Source organism: Cibotium barometz, chromosome 14 (assembly GCF_041138505.1).
Source record: "Cibotium barometz isolate CiBa-2024 chromosome 14, ASM4113850v1, whole genome shotgun sequence".
Taxonomy (NCBI): Eukaryota; Viridiplantae; Streptophyta; class Polypodiopsida; order Cyatheales; family Cibotiaceae; genus Cibotium; species Cibotium barometz.
Genome location: NC_141059.1, coordinates 4,012,975 through 4,037,628, shown reverse-complemented (window position 1 = coordinate 4,037,628; position 24,654 = coordinate 4,012,975). Strand labels below are relative to the sequence as shown.

General features: G+C 43.6%; 1 protein-coding gene across 3 annotated transcripts in view; it reads right to left on the bottom strand.

The window, feature by feature from the left end:
• LOC147631574 (uncharacterized) overlaps nucleotides 1–24,654 on the bottom strand; it is a 116,643-nt gene that overhangs the window by 9,354 nt on the left and 82,635 nt on the right. For all 3 annotated transcript variants that reach the window (XR_015267319.1, XM_086808091.1, XM_086808092.1), the window contains 4 exons: nucleotides 23,930–24,349; nucleotides 23,702–23,797; nucleotides 10,461–10,634; nucleotides 10,086–10,253 (listed from right to left, as the gene is read on the bottom strand). Coding sequence is in view for 2 of the 3 variants with exons in the window: in XM_086808091.1 (XP_086664217.1) it covers nucleotides 10,086–10,253; nucleotides 10,461–10,634; nucleotides 23,702–23,797; nucleotides 23,930–24,349 (858 nt within the window). In the remaining variant the exon portion in view is untranslated. The remainder of the gene's footprint in view (nucleotides 1–10,085; nucleotides 10,254–10,460; nucleotides 10,635–23,701; nucleotides 23,798–23,929; nucleotides 24,350–24,654) is intronic.

Sequence of the window (24,654 nt, the reverse complement as noted above, 5' to 3'; positions counted from 1 at the left end):
AAGTTTTGTCATTACTGTAGCAATGTAACCCCCTTGAACTGTATCAAAGGCCTTCGCCACATCTATTTGTAGTAAATGACATTACACATTTTTTCTCCAAACCCAAGTTTTGTCATTACTGTAGCAATGTAACCCCCCTGAACTGTATCAAAGGCCTTCACCACATCTAATTGTAGTAATAAGAGATCCTATGATGTATGTTTGGGATATTCTATTCCCACATGCATTAATAATATGCATTTCCCCAATACCCAAGGCGAGGACAATCCTTTGCTCGGTATGCACCATGCCATACTTTCTTGATATAGCTAGTAAATGACATTACACATTTTTTCTCCAGACCCAAGTTTTATCATTACTGCAGCAATGTAACCCCACTGAACTGTATCAAAGGCCTTCACCACATCTATTTGCAGTAACAAGAGATCCTATGATGTATGTTTGGCATATTCTATTCCCACATATGCATTAATAATATGTGATTTGTCATCTAGGGACAGAGCCATACTGTGCTGGATGCAAGCCCCTATTCAAGAGCGTTTTGATCCTAGCAATGATCATTTTAGTGATTAATTTACAGATCACAAGTATCAATGTAATAGGCCGCTAATCAAAAATATTTGGACACATTTACTTTTTTGGCACCAGTGTGACTAACCCATCTTGCCAATAATACCGAAGAAAAAATTCCACAATTAAATGATCCCAACCTGGGGATTTCCATCGACCCAACGATTTAACTACAAACGCTAAGTACTAATTCCAAAAAAAGACCTTCAAGATCTTGCACTTCTCGTGCATCCATGATTTCTTCCACATGAAAAAGCAACTCAAGGACAAGCATAGTAAGTGCTATTTGTCAACCGAGAAGGTGTTGCAAAAGAATGCTGAAAATGAATAATGCAATCTTTCTCCAATTGCGTAAATTTTTGTGTCCATTCACTGTTTGGCATTTGAAGTCTTGAAATGCATTGATTTTGCCTCCTTGTATGCAAACTTTTGAAGAACAACCCTTGTCCAAAAGTGGTTTCTGTCAAGATCCAACTTGGCATTTTCGCAACTTTCTTTGATTCCACTTCTTTCTGCAATTCAATGCTTTGTATTGTGTTGATCTAGCTTACGCTATTGTGTATTGACATTGTATTCTTACACATCTATCTCCACAGCAATAGACGGAGGAGTGTCCCACAAAATGCAAAAATGATTACGATTTCCCATCACACATGGGGCGCAAATTACAGTTCCCAACTGTTGAGCCAAGCTTGGCAGCACTTAGCTGAAACTCACAGGAAGTCAACCACTCAACCCATACCAAGCATTGATGTTTGATGAGGGCCTGGTAATCCTAAGGAGGATTCCACGGAAGCACATGGACCATTTGCGTGGAGATTTTTCTAGCAGTTGTTGTTTGTATGTTGCTTCTAAAAGGACCACTTCAAAAAAGCCACGCGCTGCATAATACACACCATCAACAAAGCATGCACCCAATATGTTTTTAACCATTGTGCTACATCATTTGCTGATGGCATTTTCCTAGGGAAAAATAAGATAACAGCACTCTCTGAAAACTTCTTTACTTTTGGTAGAATTATCTACACCGAGATTTTGTATTTGATTGTAGGTTTATTTAGGCTTATCCCAGACAGCTTGATTTTCCTGAAAGTCCTTGTGCAAAACATCATTATCATGGTGAGGGCTGATTCCTTTAGCCTTTTAGGATCTTCACCGATCGAAGTGGTACACCCACGGGTATATACTTTCTCATTAAAGACTTGTTCATGGGTGCAAGCTGTACAGAAAACGATGAACAGGTGACAGCAAGAACAGGTGACGGCCCTCTCTCCAGCAGCAAGCGATGGCTCACTCTCTTACAGGCAAAACACGGACGCAGACTCTCTCAGGCCACACCACCTCTCTCTCTCTGTCTCTCTGTCTCTGTCTCTCTCTCTCTCTCTCACACTTTTTTTTTTGGTAAAACCAGTTGAAATTGCATTATATCATAAATGTACAAAGGGGTTTGACATAAAGAGGATGTCTAAACCCTAGAACTTAAAAACAGTAGTAAAAAAGTTCTATGCAAGAGACATGAAGATCACCCTCGTGACAGGCATCATACAAAGACTGCCTTAGTGAGTAAAGGACTCATATGAATGAGACAATGGCTGACCCAAGAAAGCATAATTATGCTGCATCCATATAAGCCATAGTGCCCAATATCGAGCCAAAGAGAGGAACAAGGAAAACTCTAACAGGGAATGTGAAGATCTGCCAAATAGCCAAAAGAATTTCCCAAATCTCTGTCTCAAAAAGCGAAGATGCAAATAACCTGAAATTCAGTCCAAAAGCAACTTTGAGTGAGGACATAGCCATAGCAAGTGAAGAACTGTCTCAAACTGATACGAACATCGGAGACAAGCAGAGGACGCTATCCCTCTTTTGACTAGTTTAACTCCCACCGAAAGCGCACCAACCATGCATCTCCATAAAAATAACCTTTGTTGTAAAGGTAATTTACTTGCCCATAGTAGTTTAAGATTACACCTCCACCAAGATTTGTGCAGATGCCAAAGGGAGTTGGCATGAGTTGCAATCCAAGGGCGTGGCAAAATAGACCTGTAGACCTTCATAGAAGCCAAAGCATGAAGAGGGAGAGGATGATTAGCAGAAACTGAAGATTGCAAAGTCCAATCCCTTAGTCTCTCCCTTTGAGCAAGAGGAGGAACAGGGAGGAACGGATGTAACAAATGACCAAGCTTCCTCCAGATGAATCTATGATGCATACCCAGTGAGTATCTACGAGATGCCTCAGGGAATGATAAAAAATGTCCCTGATCATTGATCACATCTTCCACCTTCCTTATGCCCAGCTTCATAAGATTGTAAGCTCTGATGGGCTCCTGAAGAGCTAATGGAGTGATAAAAACAGCACTCCAATGGAGACTTTCCTGCTGTAAAGAGTTGGAAGAATGCTCATTACCAGGAGACCATTTAAGTGAGGATAAAACCTGTTTCCAATCTTGCAACAAAGAAGTGGAAAGGAGACAGCCTGGAATTCTCCCTTGAAATTTTCCCAAGACTACCTCCCAAAGATCAGTGATCCAGTTGCCATACACCGATGATTTCATAGTAGAGCACATGGTTGCTAACATAATGGCCCAGGGCTGTTGTTGGGAAAAAAAAGTAGTAAGCAGAGTTGCCTTACGGGCAAGCATGTGATACCTAAGATTGAGAATGTTAAGACCACCATGCATCTTGGGGGAGCATACAAAATCCATTTTCAGTAATCGCAAAGCTTTCACATGTGACTTAGTCTTCCATAACAATTCCATTGCCTGGGACATGAAGGCTGAAATATCCCTGTGAGAGAGAGAAGATACAACAAGATCCTCTCTCTCTCACACACACACACTTTTTTTTTTTGTAAAGCTTCATGTCATTAATTACAGGTGGGAAACCTCAAAACAAGGAAAACCCACCAAAAAGACCATATACAAGGGAGACTACTAGAGTGTTCACTATGCTCAGCGTCGAGCAAGACTCGCATGTCATTTCGAGGATTTATATTTTCCTCACCCAGCGGAGAGACGACAGCATAAGTGGTTTGTAGGGCAATATGTCCATACCTCTTGCGACCGGCGTGCAATGCTGAGGGAGAACCTCTCATTGGCAATGATTCTGTTAAAGCTGAAAATGGTGCGTGGTGCCATCCTATATCATTCAATGCCTCGGAATTTCAGACTTTCATGCCAAGTCTACAAACTCCTTAGTTGCTTTATTCCTAGGGAGAAGATAATAGCTCCCTTGTCAGTAAGTGAAGGTTTGTATCAGGGCATGGCTAGGAACGGAACAATGAGTAAGCATCCAAATGAGGCCCAGCAAAAACTATCCTGTTGCGAGACTGCCAGGTAGTCCATAAAGCCCAGTAGCGAACCCAATCAAAGAAGACTTTATAGGATCTAAGGGGTGAAGGGAGAAGACCGAAGATCCAAAAGTATTTCCCAAAGGGTGCCTGTCGGAAGCGGGCTCTCAAACGTGCAGCAATCCGATCCAATAAAGTCCTGGTCAGAGGACAACTCCACAAAAGATGAAAGACTGTCTCTAGAGAAGCACCACAACTATGACAAGTTGAAGGTGCCAAAAGTTGCCTAGCCAAGAAAAGGCCGACTGGCAAGACTCTAATCAAGCATCTCCATAAAAAAAGTCTACTTTTCAAAGGAAGACTGCATTTCCAAAGAGAATGAAGGCGTTGTATCCACCAACCCTGACTTTTATGAAGATGCCAAATCTGATTCGCATGTTCTTGAACCCAAGAGGCAGGCAACAAGAGATGATATATCGAATGAACCGAAAGTTTAGCCATTGATAAAGGGCCTCGTGCACGTTGTTCTCTTCTAAGGCTCCAATCAACCAAACGATCAGAACGATCCAAATCTGCAATTGGTTCAAAAGGAGCAAGAAGCTCTCGAATAAGCTGCCAGATTGATCTATAATGCATCCCCAGACCAAATTTTCTGGCGGCAACCACAAAAGAAAGCACATGGCCACCAGCATCCAAAACATCATCAATAAGATAAACTCCTTTCTTTGAAAGGAAATATGCCTTCCTAGGCTCACGTAGAGCCAAGGGTACATCAAAAGCCTTTGACCAATGAATACTCTCAAGGCGAAGCGAAGAAGATTGCGCATTAAGCCTGGGATTCCAAAAAAGATATTGCGTAACCTGTTTCCAGGCAAAAATTAACTTCGATGAAAGAGGGCAGCCGACAATTTTTCCATCGAAATGGCTGAAAATTGCATCCCAATACGTAACAGTCCACTTTCCAAAAGCAAGTGAAGACATAGACATACACATATGACCCAACATAATAGCCCATGGCTGGCGCTGATGTACAAATTCCAACAACAAAGTGGGTTTACGAGCAAGCACATGAAAATGAATATTCAATATGTTCAAGCCACCATGTATCTTTGGAGAACACATCTTTGGCATTGACAAAAGACGAAGACCCTTTTTACGATGTTGAGTTTTCCACACAATTGCCATTGCCAGAGACAAAAACCGATCTATATCAGCTTTCCTCCACATAATCAATGGAAGAAAGAACTGTATGCCTGTACTATCCTGAGACGTACATGAAGAGGCCAAGTGGAAAGCTGCCAATAATCAATTTTGCGATTCAATTTTAGCATAACCCATTGAATCATTTGTGAAGATGACAGCTGCCAACCCAAAGGGTAACCCAAATGACAAACGATATGTCCACCAGGAGGTATTCCACCGGGCCACAATACATGATGCCGTTGCTGTACGTTAAGCGCAAGCAAGGTAGACTTACGGAAATTCACTTTCAAACCAGCAGCCAGACCAAAAAGTTCCAAAGCCTCCATTAATCTCTGAAGATCTTGTTGCGTATTCTTGGGCATAAAAAAAAGAATCATCAGCATAAGCCTGAGCCAGGAAAGTATGCCCAGCAGGAAGCTGTAAGCCATGCAATTCATCAGTAGCTTGCAAAAAATCCAAGTAGCAAAGAAAAGGATGTGTGGCAATAGCAAACAGCAAGGAACTAAGCGGACAACCCTGGTGAACTGAACGTCCCAATTTCCAAGAATCCAATAGAGAAGAGCTCAAAATCAAAGAAGCATCACTGTCATTATAGAGCCAATACACAATATTTCGCCACTTCGCACCGAAACCAAGATAACTCATAGTCATAGCTATATAGTCCCAATGCACAGAATCAAAAGCTTTCTCGATATCAACCTACAAAATGAGTACATCCTGCTTAGTGTATTTGGCATATTCAATGGCAATATAAGCATTAGCCAAATTATCATTGATTTGCCTCCGAGGCACAAAACCATATTGCGCAGGATGCAAACCATCATGTAAAAATCCTTTAATACGATTTGCCAACATCTTAGTCAGAAGCTTATAGATGACAGGCATAAGAGTAATGGGCCTCCAATCAGAAAAAGCTTCACAAAGATCCCGTTTAGGGAAAAGCTTAACCAATCCTTCTTTCCAAGAAGATGGTAGTACATCATTTGCCCAAGCTTCATTGATCATATACAGCAATGATTGTTCCAGCTGAGGCCAAAAAGCATGGAAAAATTCCACTGTCAATCCATCCCATCCGGGAGATTTCCATCGACCCATTGAACGTAAAGCATCTTTAAGTTCAATATCAGTGAACGGAGATTCTAATTCCAAAGCATCCTGTGGAGAAATAATGGGCCGAACATGATGCAATAAAGCATAACGAGCATTAAGTATGTCAGATGAAGTAGTTAGCGGTTTAGCAAAAAGAGCTGCAAAATGCTGACTAGCAATATACGAGAGCTCCGACAAAGCATGAGTCCATTGACCATCAGATTTTTTCACCCTTCTGATGCATTCCTTTTGTCTTGAAGCATGTAGATTTTTGAAAAAATCTTTGGAAGAGCAACCCTTATCTATGATAGCTCGATGTCGCGAACGTGTCAACCATTTTTGCAATTTTCTCTGATCATTTAGCATGAGGAAATGCTTAGCCTGCATTAAAGATTCTTGTTCATTAGTATTTAAAACCCGAAACTGAGCAAGATCAGCCATAGATTGACATGTTTCTTTAGCCTGCAAGATCCGATCTCGCAAGTCGGCCATGTAATAACGACCATAATCACAGATCACAGCCTGCATGCGCTGAACAAATTGAAACCAAGCAATGTCAATATCCTCATGCATTTGAAGGGGCAAAGGCTCAATGGCTTGCAAAACCATTTCCTTGAAATCAGCATGCACAAGATAACTGTTGTTTAAAAGCAACAGCCTATGTTTCTGAAGAATAGAGACATCTTGTGGCATATCAAAATAAAGGCCTAACCATAAAGGAGAATGATCATAGAGTAACATGGAACGATCAATCCATAGTTTGTAAACAAAATCATCATATTGGTCAGCATGTAACAAGTACCAGCGATCCAGACGTGTCCAGATATGTGGAAAAGCATTGTGATTAAAAGTAAACCCTTGCAGACGAGGGAATACATGCTGCCATAGGTCCAAAATATTGCAGAAAGAGAGCAAATCATTCCATGTTGTGCGTTCAGCTCCAAGCATATGAGTTCTTCCAGTGGAATTAAATTCAGGAGATGGAGCATTATTAAAATCTCCACAAAGGAATGCATTATGGAGCCAGGGATAAGCCAACATTTGTGACCATATATTTGCCCTGTCAACTGAGCTTTGTGGTGCATAAACTGCTGCAAATTCATAAATTTGTCCATACAATAAACATTGAATGACCATCCATCTGCAAGCAGAATCATTGTAGGCCAACATTGGTTGCAGATCATGCTTAACAATCATAAAAACTCCCCAGTAATGCTGAGTGTCCGCATAAAATATATCATAACCAGCAAAGTGACCTGATTGACCCACTAAGGTATGCTGATTGTGTTCTTGCACACACACCAGATGAGGTTGCATTTTATGTACATAGTGCCAAAACAACCTAAATTTACTAGGATCACAAAGTCCTCTAATATTGTACGAAAGACATTTTATTGGAGCATCTAACATCAAATCTGTACAAAGGTATATACAGTGAACAGCCAGCAAAATCAGTGCTGCATAACAACAACTGAATCAGGGAGAGAGCCTTCGCCCTGAATCAAGAGAGACTCATGCATATTCGTATCAACACACATATCCAAAGCATTTACATCGGCATCCATACTCGAGGAAGCACCTCGAACTACATCCGACCATATTCTAGAAAGCATAGTCGATGAAGTGGAAGACTGTGCAATAGTGGCAGATGCAGTCCAATTACGTGAAGGAACGGGAGCACGACGAACCATAGTAGCTTTTTTCGGAGTTTTCCATTCAGCCGAAGATATTTTATTTTTTCCTTTATCCTTAGGTTGATTAGGCACGGCCAAAGAAGAAACAACTTGTGGAATAACTTTAGCTTTTCCTTTCTCTCTCTCCTTTTGAGTATTTCGAGTGGCTTGATTTGTTGGTATCTCCTTAGCTTGAGTTGGCTGCACATTCGCTGAAATGGGAGGTACAGCAGATAACGGCGGAGGATGCAGCAGAGAAGGACATTTAGAAGCCATATGCCCAAACTTATGACAAGTAAAACAAGCACCTGCAAAGACTCCCCAATTTAATTTGAAGTAACGTGCACCCATGCCACGCACATTTTCTACTTCAACAGCAATTGTAGGTGGTTGCTCATGGTCCGTATCCCACAAGATGCAAAATCTGTTTTTGTTTCCTGTAGGACGAGGTGCACAAACCACTTTGCCCAGAGTGGCTGCTATACTTGGCAAATGTTCCCTCAAATATTCCGGAAAATCCACGACCTCGACCCAAACAGGACAATGATGCCTAATCAAGGACTGATAGTCCTTGGTCGGGGACCAAGGTAACACATGTACCAACTGTACACCAAACATAAGGGGAGAAGTTTCAAGCATCTACTGCTTATATTGACCATCAGACAGTAATAAATCATAAAAACCCCTTGCTGCAAAGTGAACTCCATCTACAAAGGGTCCACCTAGAATGGACTGAATCCATTGAGCTACTTCTTGCGCAGAAGGCATTTTACCCGGAAAGAAGAGAATAATCCCTTTCTCTGAGTATCTACGCAGAGGAGACACAATCGTCGGCAATTTAATCTTGTAACTGAAAGAAGGAGGCGGGTCCTTCCATTTGACACAACTGTCTACAAAGTCCTCACATAAAGCCTCATATACAAAACTGTGCATCCGACGAATCTTGCTTAATCATGGTGACAGATTCAATTGCAGCATGCTGGCTCTTGTTACTGTCTGCAGCATTATCCCGGCAAGCATAGGTAATTGCAAGAGTAAAGTCTGTACAACACTGCTAAACAACCTTTTAAAAAAAAAAATGAAAGCTGTATGCTGTATACAGGAGCCTTTAAAATTTCTGCTGATGCGAATCAAAAAGAAGCTCTATTTACTCGAATACTGAAACTAACTTCTGCTGATGCGAATCAAAAAAAGCTCTATACACTAGAATTCTGAAGCTGACTTCGAACTCTAGAAAATCTGCAGATGCGAACTGAACCTGAAAAGGAAGGCGAAACTGCACGGGGAGAGAGGATGGCGTGCGAAGATCTCAGCGACACACACACACACACACACACACATACACACACAGAGTAGGAGGAGGGAGAGACGAGATTGCAGGCTCACAGACAGTTGTGTCACAGGCGAGCACAATCGAAAGGAGACGCTGGCGAGGACAGTCGCAGGAATCGCAAGCGAACAGAGTCGCAGGCTCACAGGCGAGTAGAGTCGCAGCTTCGAAGGCAAAGGGAGTCGCAGGCGAACAGGCAAACAAAGTCGCAAGCGAGAAGGCGAACAGGGTCATAGGCGAGCAGTCGAGAAGGCGAACAGGGTCGCAGGCGAGCAGTCGAGCAGGCGAGCAGGATCGCCAAACGATGACACACTGATCTCTCTCCAAACTCTCTCTCTCACACACACACACACACACACACACACACACACAAAAAAACAAGGATATATGGCACAAGCACACAAGGATATGCATGTACTCACATAGGCATACATACACAGCACGTGCGCATGCATGCAGGGAGGTAAACATAAAAGTGAGATGCATCCTTGCAAAGGATTGAATACAGCGGAACTCTCACAACGCTTGATCTTTTTGACCGGATTAAAATAGCGTTGAAGTTTGGCACCTCACTATCCCGTTACGCGGACACAAAATTCTGCAAATGAGCACTATTTGCCTATCGCTCTATCTAGATAGATGAATGCATGCACTAAAAGAAATCTAGCAAAGCATCGAGGCATGATCTGATCTTGGAGGAAGGCATACCCTGATGACAATGAGAAGACAGGTGTGTTGCACAACTTATAACAGATCAAAACAGCAGACTGCCGCTAGTACTGTTTTTTCTTTTTTTATGGTTCCCCCCGCTATAATCGCTTAGGACAACAGACTGCGCACGGGCGTGTGTGTGTGTGTGTGGGGGGGGGGGGGGGGGGGGAGAGAGAACATTGAAAATCTCTCAGAGATAAGTGCGATTTTATGAACATACTCTGTGATGGGTTCTTATGTCAGAATTTGCCAGTTTTATAAACCTCCGGGTGCTCCTTTTGTGCTCCTTTATACTAAGCCAAGCAGCAACTTCTTCCTGCGATACCCCAAGAGATCTTGAATCCATCGTCTTCCTCCCAAATGATGTCTCTCCCCTTCTGTAACTCCCCTGCACACACCAAGTAACTCGCCTAGAATCAGACCATGTCCAAAACACTCAGAAGCTTCTCTCTCTCTCTCTCTCTCTCTCTCTCTCTCTCTCTCTCTCTCTCTCTCTTTCTTTCTTTCTCTCTCTCTCTCTCTCTCTCTCTCTCTCCAAAAAGTAGATGTTCTCCCTGAGCCATCGATACTAGAAAGGGATGATAACGAAGCTTGCCTCAGTACGTGCACAGCTGCTGTTGTCGTGTTTAGACCCGACAGCTATGGGTGCTATCTCTTCTATGCAAGCCTTCTCACAGCCTTCATCCGTAAGCTTACCATGAAGTAAGCATCTGCCAAAGAATCCCACCTTCTCTTCTTCACCACCAAAAGCCTCATTCTGTAGTAGGCCCTGTAGGTCATAAAAAACACAAAAGCCAAAAGTTATGAAAAAGCATACATCACAGACCTTATCCTTTGATTCACAAGATCAACCAACTTCCAAGAGACATCTTGCAGCTCTCAACATATATTGACAGCACAATTTATTAACAGCCTAACATGAGGCACAGAAGCTTTAAGTAGCAATGCTTTAAATAGAAGTTATTTAACTAGCCACATGCAAATCTGTGTGAGAGTTTCCCGAAGTCCTCTTCAGCATTCGCCTTCAGTATTGCATCTCCCTTAACAGATCTACATTGGTATTAGAGCTTCTCATCGTGACGCTACCTAAAGTGAGAGCATTCTGTGGATGGTAAAACTAAGGTAAGGAAAAACCACCAAGTTGTCCACCATGTCACGAGAAGAAGAAAGAAGCTTCAAAGAAGGCACCACCACAGAAGAAAGTATCCAAGAAGACACCATTGCAGATTATGCTGCGACTAAGGCAATGGCTTTCATAGCCCAGCTTGATATTGCCTTCAGTGATGAGTTGTTCTCCAAGAAGTCAAAGATTCGCCATGTGAGCATGTCTCTAAAGGGATCGGCTGCCCACTGGTGGATCACTGAAAAGCTTTCAAGCAACCCAGTTTAGACATGGGAGGACTTCAAAGAGAGGTTTTATGCACAGTTCTTGCCTCCTGATGCTATGGAGACGATTATGAGCAAGTGCGATAAGATGAGCAGAAGGACAATGAGTTTGTGCACACATATGTAAACAAGTTTTGTAATATCTACTTAGAGGTCTCGCCATTCTTATTTGTGGGTGAACCCGAGAAGAAAAGGAAGTTCGAGTCTAAACTTCAACCGGTCTACAAGTCTGGTCTTGATTCTCATCACAATGCTACCTTGCAAGACTACATAGCAACCACTTGTGAGGATTACTGTTATTACTTAGTATTTCATCCACTATCTGTGTATTTAAGACTGAAACTGAAAGTAGACTTGAACACAGATGTTTGATTGATTGATTGAAACTGTGATACAACAGGCTCCTTATATAGGAGTCCAAGAGACACGAATGAAAAGACACATCTCATGACCAATAGTCATGACTCTAGGCAAAGAGACACATCCTTTGGACGAGTAGCTGCAACCATTGGGTGAAGAGTTGCAACCCTGGAGCGAAGGGGTGTGACCAGTCGTCGAAGGAGTGTGGCTCTTGATGAAGAGGCATGTCTCTAGAGCGAATAGTCGTGACCATCCGAGTGTAGGGGTCCTCTGTAATCATGTCACTTCAGTATCTGTAATCATAAGGAGACTGTGTATAATGAACTAAGTCACAATCGTGACATTCCCTCCCATTTAAAATAAAACCCAGGGGTAGTTGTTGTGACTCTGGAAGAAGGGAAATGATTGTATTGCTTCTGCATCCAAAGCTCTAGCTGCTAGATCCCATGTCATGGCATTATTGTTGAACATAACAATCTTGCATATACCAAACTGAATATTAACTGCATCTGCAACTTGTCTCATCTTTACCAAAAGCATGAGAATCATATCTGTAACTTGAGTAGAACTTTTGTTAACATCATTGGTAACTTCAAGCTTTGTCCAAGAAAAGATTGAATCTTTATCTGCTTCAAGTGAAACTATTGGTAAATTATCTGATTGTGTCACCACGCTTTCTTGCTCAGAGGCGACAACCACCTGTTGGATGTCTGAAAGGGACTCCACTGATTTTTCTAGAACGCAAAAGTCTTCGAGTGTTGTCGTAGGTTGAGAAGAAATATCTTCCATATGGTTTTCTTTGCTTAGAAAGTTGTTCTCGGGACAAGTTATGTCCAAAGATTCATTTGCAGCGACTGAAGTCATGCTGCAAGAGGCTACGTCTGATTTATCCTTTGCACCACTGAAGGTAAGAACTGGAGTCTTCATTTTTGAAGAAGAATCATCATTCACCACAGCGTCAGGTATCCGGTCAGAGGCAAAGACTCCGTTTTGCATGGGCGGTGACGAGGCTATTGCTTCTGCCTGGGTCACGGCAAGAAAAGGGGTTGTGAACATTGTATCTGTCACACATGTACCAGAATCTTCTGAATCTTCAGCTTTCTCAGCAGGTATTAAGGCTTCCAATGTAGAAGGGGGAGGTTGAGGTTGTTTGCGCCTCTTAGACCTCTCAAGGATCCTCTTGCACAACGTGAGAATAAGTAAGTCTTCAACACTGCCACCAAGAGCTTGCAAGGACTTGAATGTAGGGCATTGCTCGCGAGGGGAAACTTGTCCAACGTCGCGGCATTCACGACCGAGTACTCGACTAGGGTCGGACACACGTGCCACTAAGTAAGCCCATCTTGATATGGCTGATTTCTTTCCAAGATGTGATCCTTTGGAAGCTTCATGTTGCTGCTTCTGTTGCTGATGATTCCAATAAGAAGTTGGTTGCTTAGAACTGTAACATTTCCAAGAATATCCATACTGAGGCTTGCGTTGCTCGCACGAAGATACTTTGTGTCTGGTTGTCTTTGAATAACCATGCTTAGGGTGTGAGAATTTTTGTTGAGAAACATGTTGAAGCTCATCGATACGATCTTTTGGTTGTTGATGGATCAAGGCTTCAAACTGCAATGAAGAAGGCTGCTTTCGAGGAAGGGAGGCGGCAGCAAGTTGGCGCGCAGAAGACCAAGGCAGGCGCCATTTCGTAGGAACCCGTAAGTGTATGGGTTTTTTTTTTAAAAAAAAGACGCTGGTTGGCTGTGTTCGCTTCCTCTTTTCTTTTCTTCTTTTAATGCGCAGGTCGCTGGCTGGCCGTCTCTTCTTTTTTATTAGTGTGCGCTGGTCAGCGGCGGCTGGGTTTCCTTGCGCTGGCGGGTGGCCGTTCGGTGCTGGCGCTTCACGTACGTATATAATAAGGCTTAATTATAAGCCTTAAGTTATAAGGCTGCTTGTTTTTTTTTATTTTTTATTTTTTTAGATGATCCACGTGGCAATGCACGTATTAATGTTGTGTATTGTTTTTTTTTTGGAAGGTTGACGCTTCGCCGACTGGAAGGAATGTGCCGCTTCGAAGGCCAGTACGCGTTGCCGACTGGATGGTGCGCCTCTTCGAACAGTGTGCCACCAGCAGTCGCTGCATGTATTAAGGAGGCTCACAACCGGCAGCCACGCTCAGCAAACAAGAGCGCCCGTTGGCAGCAACCAAGGCGAAGAGAGGGGGGGCTCCATATTCAGCAGCGAAGGGAGCAGTTCCTGCCATGTTGCGAACGCCGAACGCCACCAGTCAGCAGGGAGGGAGGGTATTCCGGAAATACAGCAGGGGGTCCCTCTCTGCTATACACACAATACGTGTATATGGGTGTGAGACCTTGTGTGCTTGTTTACATTACTGCGAGCAAGGATTCACGCCAAGTCCACCATCGCTCTGCTTCTTCCATACAACACCGAGAGGAGAGGCGGATGAGGGAGTGCCGCGGAGAGGGTGAGAGGCTCACAACCGTAGGCCCGGGACAAAATTTTGCTCTGATACCATTGTGAGGATTACTGTTATTACTTAGTATTTCATCCACTATCTGTATATTTAAGACTGAAACTAAAAGTAGACTTGAACACAGATGTTTGATTGATTGATTGAAACTGTGATACAACAGGCTCCTTATATAGGAGTCCAAGAGACACGAATGAAAAGACACATCTCATGACCAATAGTCATGACTCTAGGCGAAGAGACACATCCTTTGGACGAGTAGCTGCAACCATTGGGTGAAGAGTTGCAACCCTAGAGCGAAGGGGTGTGACCAGTCGTCGAAGGAGTGTGGCTCTTGATGAAGAGGCATGTCTCTAGAGCGAATAGTCGTGACCATCCGAGTGTAGGGGTCCTCTGTAATCATGTCACTTCAGTATCTGTAATCATAAGGAGACTGTGTATAATGAACTAAGTCACAATCGTGACACCACTCTTGCCACTGAGCAATTGGAGCATAAATTATAGCATAGCGGCACTTCCCAAACTGGCCCCTGGTCCCAGTTACCACCATCATCCATGCTCAACCAAACTTCAATAAGTATGATGGTAAATGAGATCATTATGCAATCACTCAATTTATTCATCAATTTGTTGCATATTTTCCATTAGCTAAGATTGCGATAGTCCACCTCGTGGAACCACATCTCATTGGGGAGGCCATCACTTGGTGGTGTTGGGGTAAAGGCATTATGCCCACCCTTATAGTGTGTACAAGCCCATAAGTTATAGACTATAGTACATAGTACACTTAGTACTTTTAATGTACTAAGTGCACTATGTGTACTAGTGCAATATACGTGTGTGATAGGGGAGTCACACACTCATATCATGAGTTGACTTATCCCCACAACTCTCTCTCTCTCTCTCTCTCCCTTGTTGTTTTCTCTGTGTATGTCTCCCACATGAATAACTCTAACCCTAGTTTCTTCTTCTCCCATTCAACTGGTATCAGAGCTTAGTGATCCCTCCCTCTTCCATCTTCTCTTTGATAGCTGAACGAGCTGTACTGTAGCTTGACGCACTAGCACTAGTGCTGCCATAGGATGAGTCAGGGGCAGCAGCAGCTGTGCCATAGATTTTGACGCCAACTGCAAGGGGCCTCCACAAGCGTGGCTCTCTCTCTCTCTCTGCAACTTACGCAGGCTGCAGCTGAAGCAGGTTGACTAAGTATTGACGTGGCACAGCTACGCGTAGCGAGCCACTAGGCGTAGCGAAGGTGCAGGCTGGCAACCGTTAGTCAATTCGGCGGACACCTGGTGCAGGCTGGCGACCGTTAGTCAATTGGGCGGACACCTCGCCTTCTTGCTAGCTAAAGAAGTCTGCGAAAGATCGCCACGCTTGGCATGGTGTGCCTCTTAAGCTTGTTGGCGAAAGCGTTCCTTTTTTTTAAAGGTGTCGACTTTCCAGCTGCATGTGCTCTGGAGTATTCTGATTCAGAGGCGTTTATTGTATCTCAATGGGAAAAAACAGGCATTTCCCAGCTTGCTGGGGTTTTCCTGGCAGTGTTGCATAAGACTTCTCGGAAGAAGACAAGCACCTGGATCAAAATTGCCCACCTGCACAGCAGCAAATACGAAGCCCTCCTCCCTTTCCTGCAAAAAAAAATCAGAAATTTACGAGGTACATGCTTCAATTTTTTTTTTTTGGGATTTGCAATTGAGTAGATACAATCATCCATTGAGCAGGTACAGGTGCCGAATTGCTCAATTTTGAGCAAAATTGGCAAAATTGGGTGACATTGGTCACAATCAGGATCAATTTGCAGGAAATTGGATGTCGAAATTTGGGGCTTTTCATGTAATCGTGCAATTAAGCACTCATACATGCTGTATGATGTGAGAAATCCCACATTTGGGCAAAATTGCAGCAAATTGCAGTGCAAATCAAGGGGCTTTTGTGCCGATTGGATTGATTTGCATGCAGGCAATCGCATTTGATGCTGTGGATAATGTATTGATGCCTTACAAGCACTCAATGTGCCTGTAAATCAAGGGGCTTTCATGTATTGGATGTATATGTGGCCAGGGGGAAGCATCGCGAAGACTCAGGATGCCTTCATGTGCGTCAATGTACCATGTATGATCAGCAATTGATCTTAAATCAAGGGGCTTTTCAAGATTTTATGCTTGTTAAGCTTGGCAAAGCAGCAGGCAAGACATTTATGCCTTGAATCCTCAGAAATCAGCTTGCAGTCAAGGGGCTTTTGCCCAATTTCTGTTCGGGACTGTTGTATGCAGTGTTCGGGACTGTAAAAGTCTGATTTTCACTCATATGGACAGCCAGGAGAGCATTTATTGCTACTGTACCTGCTGGTACAGATTTGGCACAGCTTTGTGCAAGTTTTGGCATGGCTGTACACTGATTTGAGTGAGGAAAAGGTTCAATTTCAGCTGCTGTACTTGCCGGTACAGGTTTGGTACATCATTGGTGAGCACTTAGTACTGTTGTACAGTACTTTGGAAGGGCAATAGAGCACATTTAAGGTGCTGTTCTAAATCTGCAGCAACCAGATTTTGGTGTTTTCACCACATACAGTAAGAGAAAAGTTGCATTTTTGCTTCCGCAGTGGGAGATAAAGCTTGGGAGAACAACTATGAGTACTTTGTGTGCTTTTGGTGTAGTGTTTGCACATTTTGCAGGGAGTCAGGCATTGACAGGTTGCATATTGCTATGGCAACCACAGGTGAGAGCTCTTCATTGCTTCACATCAAGAAGCTTGAAGGCTCACATAACTATGATATTTGGCAAACCCAGTGCTATAATGTGTTGCTCCAGAAAAAGCAGCACAAGCCTATCAAAGAAAGGGGTGTAATGCCCGCTTCTCTTACTGCTGAAGAGTGGGAAGATATGGATGAGCTGGCAAGATCTACTATCATGTTGTCTGTGTCAGACTCTTTACTTTTCAGCATTCGTGAAGAGAAGACAGCTTGGGGAATGTGGCAGAGATTGCAGGACTTGTATGCCCAGCAAAGTGCCTCAAGCAAAGTGTATTGGTTGAAGAAACTCATAGGTCTTCAGATGAAGGAAGGGGCTTCTATGACAGCCCATCTAAATGAGTTTAATGGTATTGTCAGCCAAGTTATAAATCAAAAGTTGGCAATGGACGATGAGTTCAAAGCCACTTTTCTCTTATGCACTTTGCCAGAGAGTTGGGACACATTCAGGACAGCCACTAGCAATTCGCATGCTATGCTGTCATATGCAGATGTTGAGGGTGCTCTTCTTCAAGAAGAGATGAACAAGAAAAACAACTCTGTTGGAAAGTCCAATGCAATGAATGCACGTGGGAGATCCCAACAAAGGGGAAAAAGCCAAGAAAGGGAAGGAGCAAGTCTCGCTCCAAAAAGGATTTGGAATACCATTATTGTGGCAAGAAGGGACACATTAAAAAGCAATGCTACAAATGGAAAAATGATCAAAAGGAAAAGGGAAAAGGCAAAGACAAAGAGAAAGATGAAGCCAAAGATGTAAAGCCAAAGGGCAAAAGTGGAGTCAAGATTGAAGAAATCAATGTGTCACATGCAGGTGGCAGTGAGGATGAGGTCCTATTTACGTCTTCACTTGATGCCCATTCACTTCTTACAGGTGGTCATGGTATGCACTCATGGATCATTGATTCAGGTGCCTCCTTTCATGTCACAGGTTGCAGAGACTTGTTTGTCAGGTAGACTGCTGGCAATGAAGGAGTGGTTTATTTGGGTGATAACCATGCATGCAAGATTCTTGGCAGAGGTGATGTGAGGCTTGTGTTTTCAGATGGCTCACAGCTTATGCTCCGTGATGTCAGGCATGTGCCTGAGATCAAGAAGAACCTGCTTTCTACTGGACAGCTTGATGATGCTGATTATGTTACCACATTTGGTCGTGGAAAGTGGAAGATTTGTAAGGGCTCATTGGTTGTTGCCAGAGGCTCTAAGGTGGACACTCTTTACTTCATGCATGCAGGTGTTTGTCACCATGCTAATGTAAATGCAACCGAGCTGCCGGAAATTTCTATGTGGCATAGCCGGTTGGGACATATGAGTGTCAAGGGAATGGAGCAATTGTCTCGTTTGGGTTACTTGCCTTCTCTAAAGTTTTCAAGTTTTCAGTTTTGTGAGCATTGTACATATGGTAGGCAACTGCAGTGCCCCCACAAGAAAGCTCTTGGACAAAAAGATGCTCGGTTAGAGCTTGTGCATACAGATGTATGTGAGATGCCTCAGCTTTCTTTGGGAGGGGCAAAATACTTTGTGTCTTTTATTGATGATGCCACACGTAAGGTGTGGGTCTATCCTCTTCGTTTGAAGAGTGATACATTCTCAGTGTTTGAGAAGTTTGTTGCTCTTGTTGAGAATCAAACTGGCAAAACACTGAAGGCTTTGCGTTCCGACAATGGTGGAGAGTATGTGTCCAAACAGTTTCAAGACTTTTGTGATGCTAAAGGCATCAAGAGGGAGCTCTCTACTCCTTATGATCCTCCACAAAACGGGACAGCAGAGAGGATGAACAGGACCATTCAGGAGAAGGTCCGTTCTATGTTGTCACATGCTGCATTACCTCATGGTTTTTGGGCTGAAGCTGTTATGACAGCCGTTCATCTTATAAACAGGTCACCTAACACGAGGCTTGGTGGGAAAGTGCCAGAGGAAGTATGGACAGGGAAGCCTCCGTCATACAAGCACTTGAGAGTGTTTGGTTGCGTTGCGTACGTGCACATACGCAGGGAAATGCGCACCAAACTTGATCCTAAGTCTCACAAATGCATATTCCTAGGATATGGTGACAGAGGTGAAATGGGGTATAGACTTTGGGATCCCGTGAATAGAAATATTATACGCAGCAATGATGTCATTTTTGATGAAACATGCATGTATAAGGAGCCTGCAAGGCAACAGGAGCCTGGCAGAGTCATCTTTGATGATGATGGACATCATGGACAACAACCAAGGGCTGTAAATCAGCCATTACAGCAGGAAAACCAGCCCTTAAATGGTGCTGAAAATGGTCCAAATGGACAGCCAGAGATGGCAGAAGATATCCCTATGGATATACCACAGTTAGAGGAGATACCGGGCATGATTTTTCAGCCTTATGGCATGGAACAGGAGCCACCAATAGGTGATATGCAGGCTGGACAGTAACCTGCAAATGATGGTCATTGGGTACGGAGGTCCACAAGACCCTCCAGAGCCCCTGACAGGTTTGTTCCAGGGGTTGACTACTTGATGCTTACTGACTGTGGGGAGCCCTCATGTTATAAGGAGGCTTTACAGAGGGCAGACAAGGCTCTATGGGAGCGTGCCATGAAGTCAGAGATGGATTCTCTGCATAAAAATGGAGCATGGAAGTTGGTGCATTTGCCTGCAGGCAAGAAGGTTTTGCCATGCAAGTGGGTTTACAGGCTCAAAGTTGCACCAGATGCAAAGCCAAGATACAAAGCCAGGTTAGTGGCTAAGGGCTTCAAGCAGGAATATGGTGTGGACTTTGATGAGATCTTCTCTCCAGTGGTCAAAATGACCACACTTAGAGCTGTGTTAGCTTTGGTTGCGCATGATGATCTGGACTTGATTCAGATGGATGTGAAGACTGCTTTTCTTCACGGTGATCTCCATGAGGAGATATATATGCAACAGCCAGAGGGTTATGCAGTAAGTGGAAAGGAGAAGCTTGTATGCAAGCTGAAAAAGAGTCTTTATGGGCTCAAACAGGCACCAAGGGAATGGTATCATAAATTTGATACATTCATGAAATCACAGAAATTCAGGAGAAGTGACATAGATCACTGCTTGTACACCAAGAAAGCTTTGGATGGCAGTCTATTGATCCTCATCTTGTATGTTGATGATATGTTGATTGCCGGGAAATCTCGTAAGGAGATGGATGCCTTGAAGCAGAGGCTGCATCAAACCTTTGATATGAAGGATTTGGGTGATGCAAATCACATTTTGGGTATGCGGATACTTCGGGACAGAAATCAGCACGTGTTGTATTTGTCTCAGAAGGAATACATTGGCAAAGTTTTGCAGAGGTTCAATATGGACGGGGGGAAGAAGACTAGTACTCCTTTGCCTCCATATGTGAAACTCAGTGATATGGACAGCCCACACTCAGATAGTGGCAGGGTTGATATGGCCAAGATTCCGTATGCTTCAGCTTGTGGTAGTCTCATGTATGCCATGGTTGCTACTAGGCCGGACATTGCATTTGCAGTGGGAGTGGTTTCTAGATACATGGCCAACCCTGGCAAGAAGCATTGGGAAGTAGTGAAAGGTGTCATGAGATACCTGAAGGGCACACAGGATATGTGCATTTGCTTTGGCAAACAGGATGCATTAGTGCATGGTTATACGGATTCGGATTATGCCGGTCATCCAGATAACCGGAAGTCTACTACCGGCTATGTGTTTACATTCACAGGAGGTGCTGTGTCATGGATATCCAGGATGCAGAAGTGCACTGCCTTATCTACTACAGAGGCCGAGTATATTGCAGCCACAGAGGCTTGCAAGGAGACATTATGGCTATCTCGGTTAGTGGTTGATTTGGGCTATACAGGGGATATTCCATTGTTGCATTGTGACAGTCAGAGTGCCATCCAGTTGGCAAAGAACCCTGTCTTTCATGCAAAGACGAAGCATGTGGATGTGAAATATCACTTCATCAGAGAGGTGATAGAGAACAAGCAAATTCAGCTTGTTAAGATTCACACGGATGACAACCCGGCTGATCTGTTGACAAAGAGTTTGCCTCCGGAGCGGTTTGCTCATTGCAGACACTTGATGGGCATTGGATGAGGCCAGTTTCAGCCTTGATATGGCCTTGTATATTATCATGTACATGCTGATTTTTCTTTTCCTTTACTTAAGGGCACTTTGCCTTTAAGTGGGAGGTTGTTGGGGTAAAGGCATTATGCCCACCCTTATAGTGTGTACAAGCCCATAAGTTATAGTACATAGTACACTTAGTACTTTTAATGTACTAAGTGCACTATGTGTACTAGTGCAATATACATGTGTGATAGGGGAGTTACACACTCATATCATGAGTTGACTTATCCCCACAACTCTCTCTCTCTCTCTCCCTTGTTGTTTTCTCTGTGTATGTCTCCCACATGAATAACTCTAACCCTAATTTCTTCTTCTCCCATTCAGGTGGCAGCATTGGTTGAGTCTTCATGAAATCCGGCCACAGGGATTATGTATGGGGTATCTTTGTGTCTAACCTCAAAACTAGATTCCTCCCACCCCAGTACCTCACTAGTCTTGAGAACGTTTTATGGGCTCTCCCAAAATGAGTCACTTGTGCTGACATACTCCAACAAAGTCATCACCATGGCACATCAGTTGCAGAAATAAGAGGAAGAAAAGTCGAAACAGTTCTTCAAGTGGTTGGATACTAACATCAGCTTTCCCATACGGAATTTTGAGCCTCAATCTTATGATCGCGCTCTGACTTTGGCTCATAATCAAGAGATGATGCTGAATGGAGGCAAGCCCAGACAAGCCCCAAACCGTAGCAACAGCAACAACAACCGCAATCATCATCCTAGCAGGGTAAGAGAGCACAGAACAGTAAAGACAATAGGACAGTAAGACGGAGTCTCATAGCAACTCATGTGGTAAGAAAAACACAGAGGAAAAACCTAAGAAGACACATGAGGAGAAGGCCGAGGAGGGCATTACTGGAGGTTATCTCCAGCCAAAAGAGAAAAAGTCGTACAAGGCAGAGATGTTTCTTCAGCCATCATGTGGGCCATGGTAAGAAGGATTGTACCAAGTGGCAAGCTGAGAAAAACGCCAGGGCATCGTCCTCTATAGTGGCCACCCCTGCCAAAGCTACACCTACCCCTCCAACCTCGATTTCGAATGTCGTTCAGCTTTTGCCTGCTTTGAATCTAGTGCCTCCATTGGTATTCGATGAGAAGCGCCTCTTAATACCCTAATCATTATGCCTAATTCTAATCTAATTAATTAGTTTCCCTTGATTCATTTTATGAAAAAGAAGAAAGGAAGTTATATTAGACCCAGAGCATCAAGACCCTCCAGCACACAAGAGGCAACCCGCGGGAGGTTCTTTGCCTACCTGACATGCTCCCATCACAGAGGCCTGGCCCCCTTTCTGCCCTAAGATTGGTACTCGCTGAGGAGGATCAAAAAACACACAAAAAAAAAAAGAGCAGCACAAGAAAGGAAGGAGAAGGCCAGGCAGCGCTCAGAAGAAAAACGCACCCTTAGAAACACAGCAGTTTCCAAGTGGTTGATTAGATGGAAAGATGTTAGAATATTGTGCACCTCACTGTTTGGGGACTCTTCTTATTTTTTAGGATGTTATGTATTTTTCCATATGTTCATGGGACATGGAGCAGTTGGCCAGCTTCTATATGCAGTCGGCCAGTTCCCTTGCCTCCCTATATAAAGGGCCTCCTCATCATTGTTGTAGTATCCAATCCTTGCACATGGTACTGCTCTTTTGCTGGCTATTGCCATTGTAAAAGCCTCATGCTATAATAAAGGTGATCTTGTCAACAAGTGCTCTTTCTCTCTCTTTCCTTTTCTATTGTGCATACTCCAACAAGAGATCGTGCGGATGAGCCCAATGGGTCTATGAGACCAAAGGGTATCGAGCAATAGCATAGACTAGCTAAAAGATAGAGAGAAAGAAAGTAATATTTACATCTTCAAAAGACCAAAGGGTCTGTGAGACCAAACAAAGTTATAATCTCTCCATGAAAAGTGGAAAGAACTGAAAGAGAAACTAGCTACCTTTGCTATAAGAAGTGTCAATGAGAGTACAATTTATAAGAACCACATGGATGATAAAAGGTGCCAATGTGTATAGTAAGATTTATCCAATAATACCATCCTCCTCCAAAACAAAGCATAGGCGGTGATGATATCTCCCTGCTGTGATGGGAGCTCGCCATGTCGTCAAAGAATATCATAAATCTGCAGCGAGATCGGGGATGCCTGGCTCTCAGGAGAGATCACGCTCTCTCATTAATAACACCCGGAGTGCGTGGGGCCAGGAAATCATGTGCCTGCGCATGTAGACAGTGGCTCGCCAGATCCCTATGCTCCTGTCCACCCTCGGTGATGACCTCTTTGGTCACTGGATGTGATCCAAAGAAATCTGTAATGGTGGTCTAAGAGGCATCCCGCTAACGCTGACTCTCTGAGTACTGTCTCAGCATGACCTATCTCTGGTCCTCAGCATGACCTATCTCTGGTCCTCATACTGCATCACCCATGAAAGAGGGCCAAATCCATCTTGAAAGAGAGAGTGAAATCTCTCCCACAAATCCCATAATAGGGTGGGTGTCTGAACATATAGTGCTCCTCTGTCTCCACTTCCCCGGTCATGCATACTCTGCATATACATGCCTCTCCGAGGATGCCCTCAGCTCTGCCAGACTACAGAGCTCTTTCCCCAAGCATCACTGAAGGCTGGCTTGACTGGCCACAGTGTAAGCATGCTCAAATACAAAACATAACTACTGAAAAGTAGAACAAATATCTCCTAAGCCTAACCATTGATTTCTTGAATCGAAAAAGAAAAACAGAAATCTGCAAGCAACAAACATAACCAACAAGACATACCTTCTGATGTGCACACCATGGATGAAAGGGAGTATCACATTTTGCCACGCGGCACTTGATGCATGCTCCACCAGGGCGCTTGCAGATTGAGCATACCTGCACCATTAACAGGTTGAAGCACCAAGAAGCAATTCAGATTATTGAGGTGCAGCTTTGAGAAAGCTCAATTATACAAACAAGCTAATGTCAACTACTTATAGAGGTTTTTGAAAGTCCTGCTTTACATACCCATTTCCTTCGAGCACTTTGGACTCCAGAAACATCAAAATCCGCCATAGTGCTCACATTCACACACCGTGTACCAGGCATCCATAGGGCACAGACAACATGTACCCACTGTGTCACTTTTGGATCATTTACAGCACAAGAAACACTGTTTGCCACACTTAGCCCCTGCCACGCAAGTCCACTGGCACCTTCATCCTTCTTAAGCATCCTGTGGACCTTGCATTCATATTGCCCCTTTTTACACTCACAACCATCAGTGCTACCTGGCAGCACAACAGCATCTAGAGCAGTACTTTTACTACAAAAGTTGGGTTTCTTATTATCTTCTTCTTGCCAGGCCTGCAGCAGTCCTTTTGCAAGCGCTGAGCTTTTCTTTGCTCTGGTCATAGCCCCCTCTCCATATCCACACAAAACACAGACCTGAGTCCAAGGCAAGAAATTCAAAAATCCAGAAGTACAAAAACAAGTTAATAGGAGCATTGGAGCCTCCCATACCATACAAACACTGTCAAATTTCCTAATCACAGAAGAAGGAGAATGCAAGAAGGTAGCCACAGACTTGCACTCCACTGTACAACTTGATAAACTTAGGGTAGGTCTCATCAGTACAGGCATAACAAAAGAATTCAATGCTTCTATACCACTTTCTTTTAATAGGACAATAACGTCCATAATAGCTCCAAAGCATGATTGTGATACAAAGCTTGATACAAAAACATAAAAGT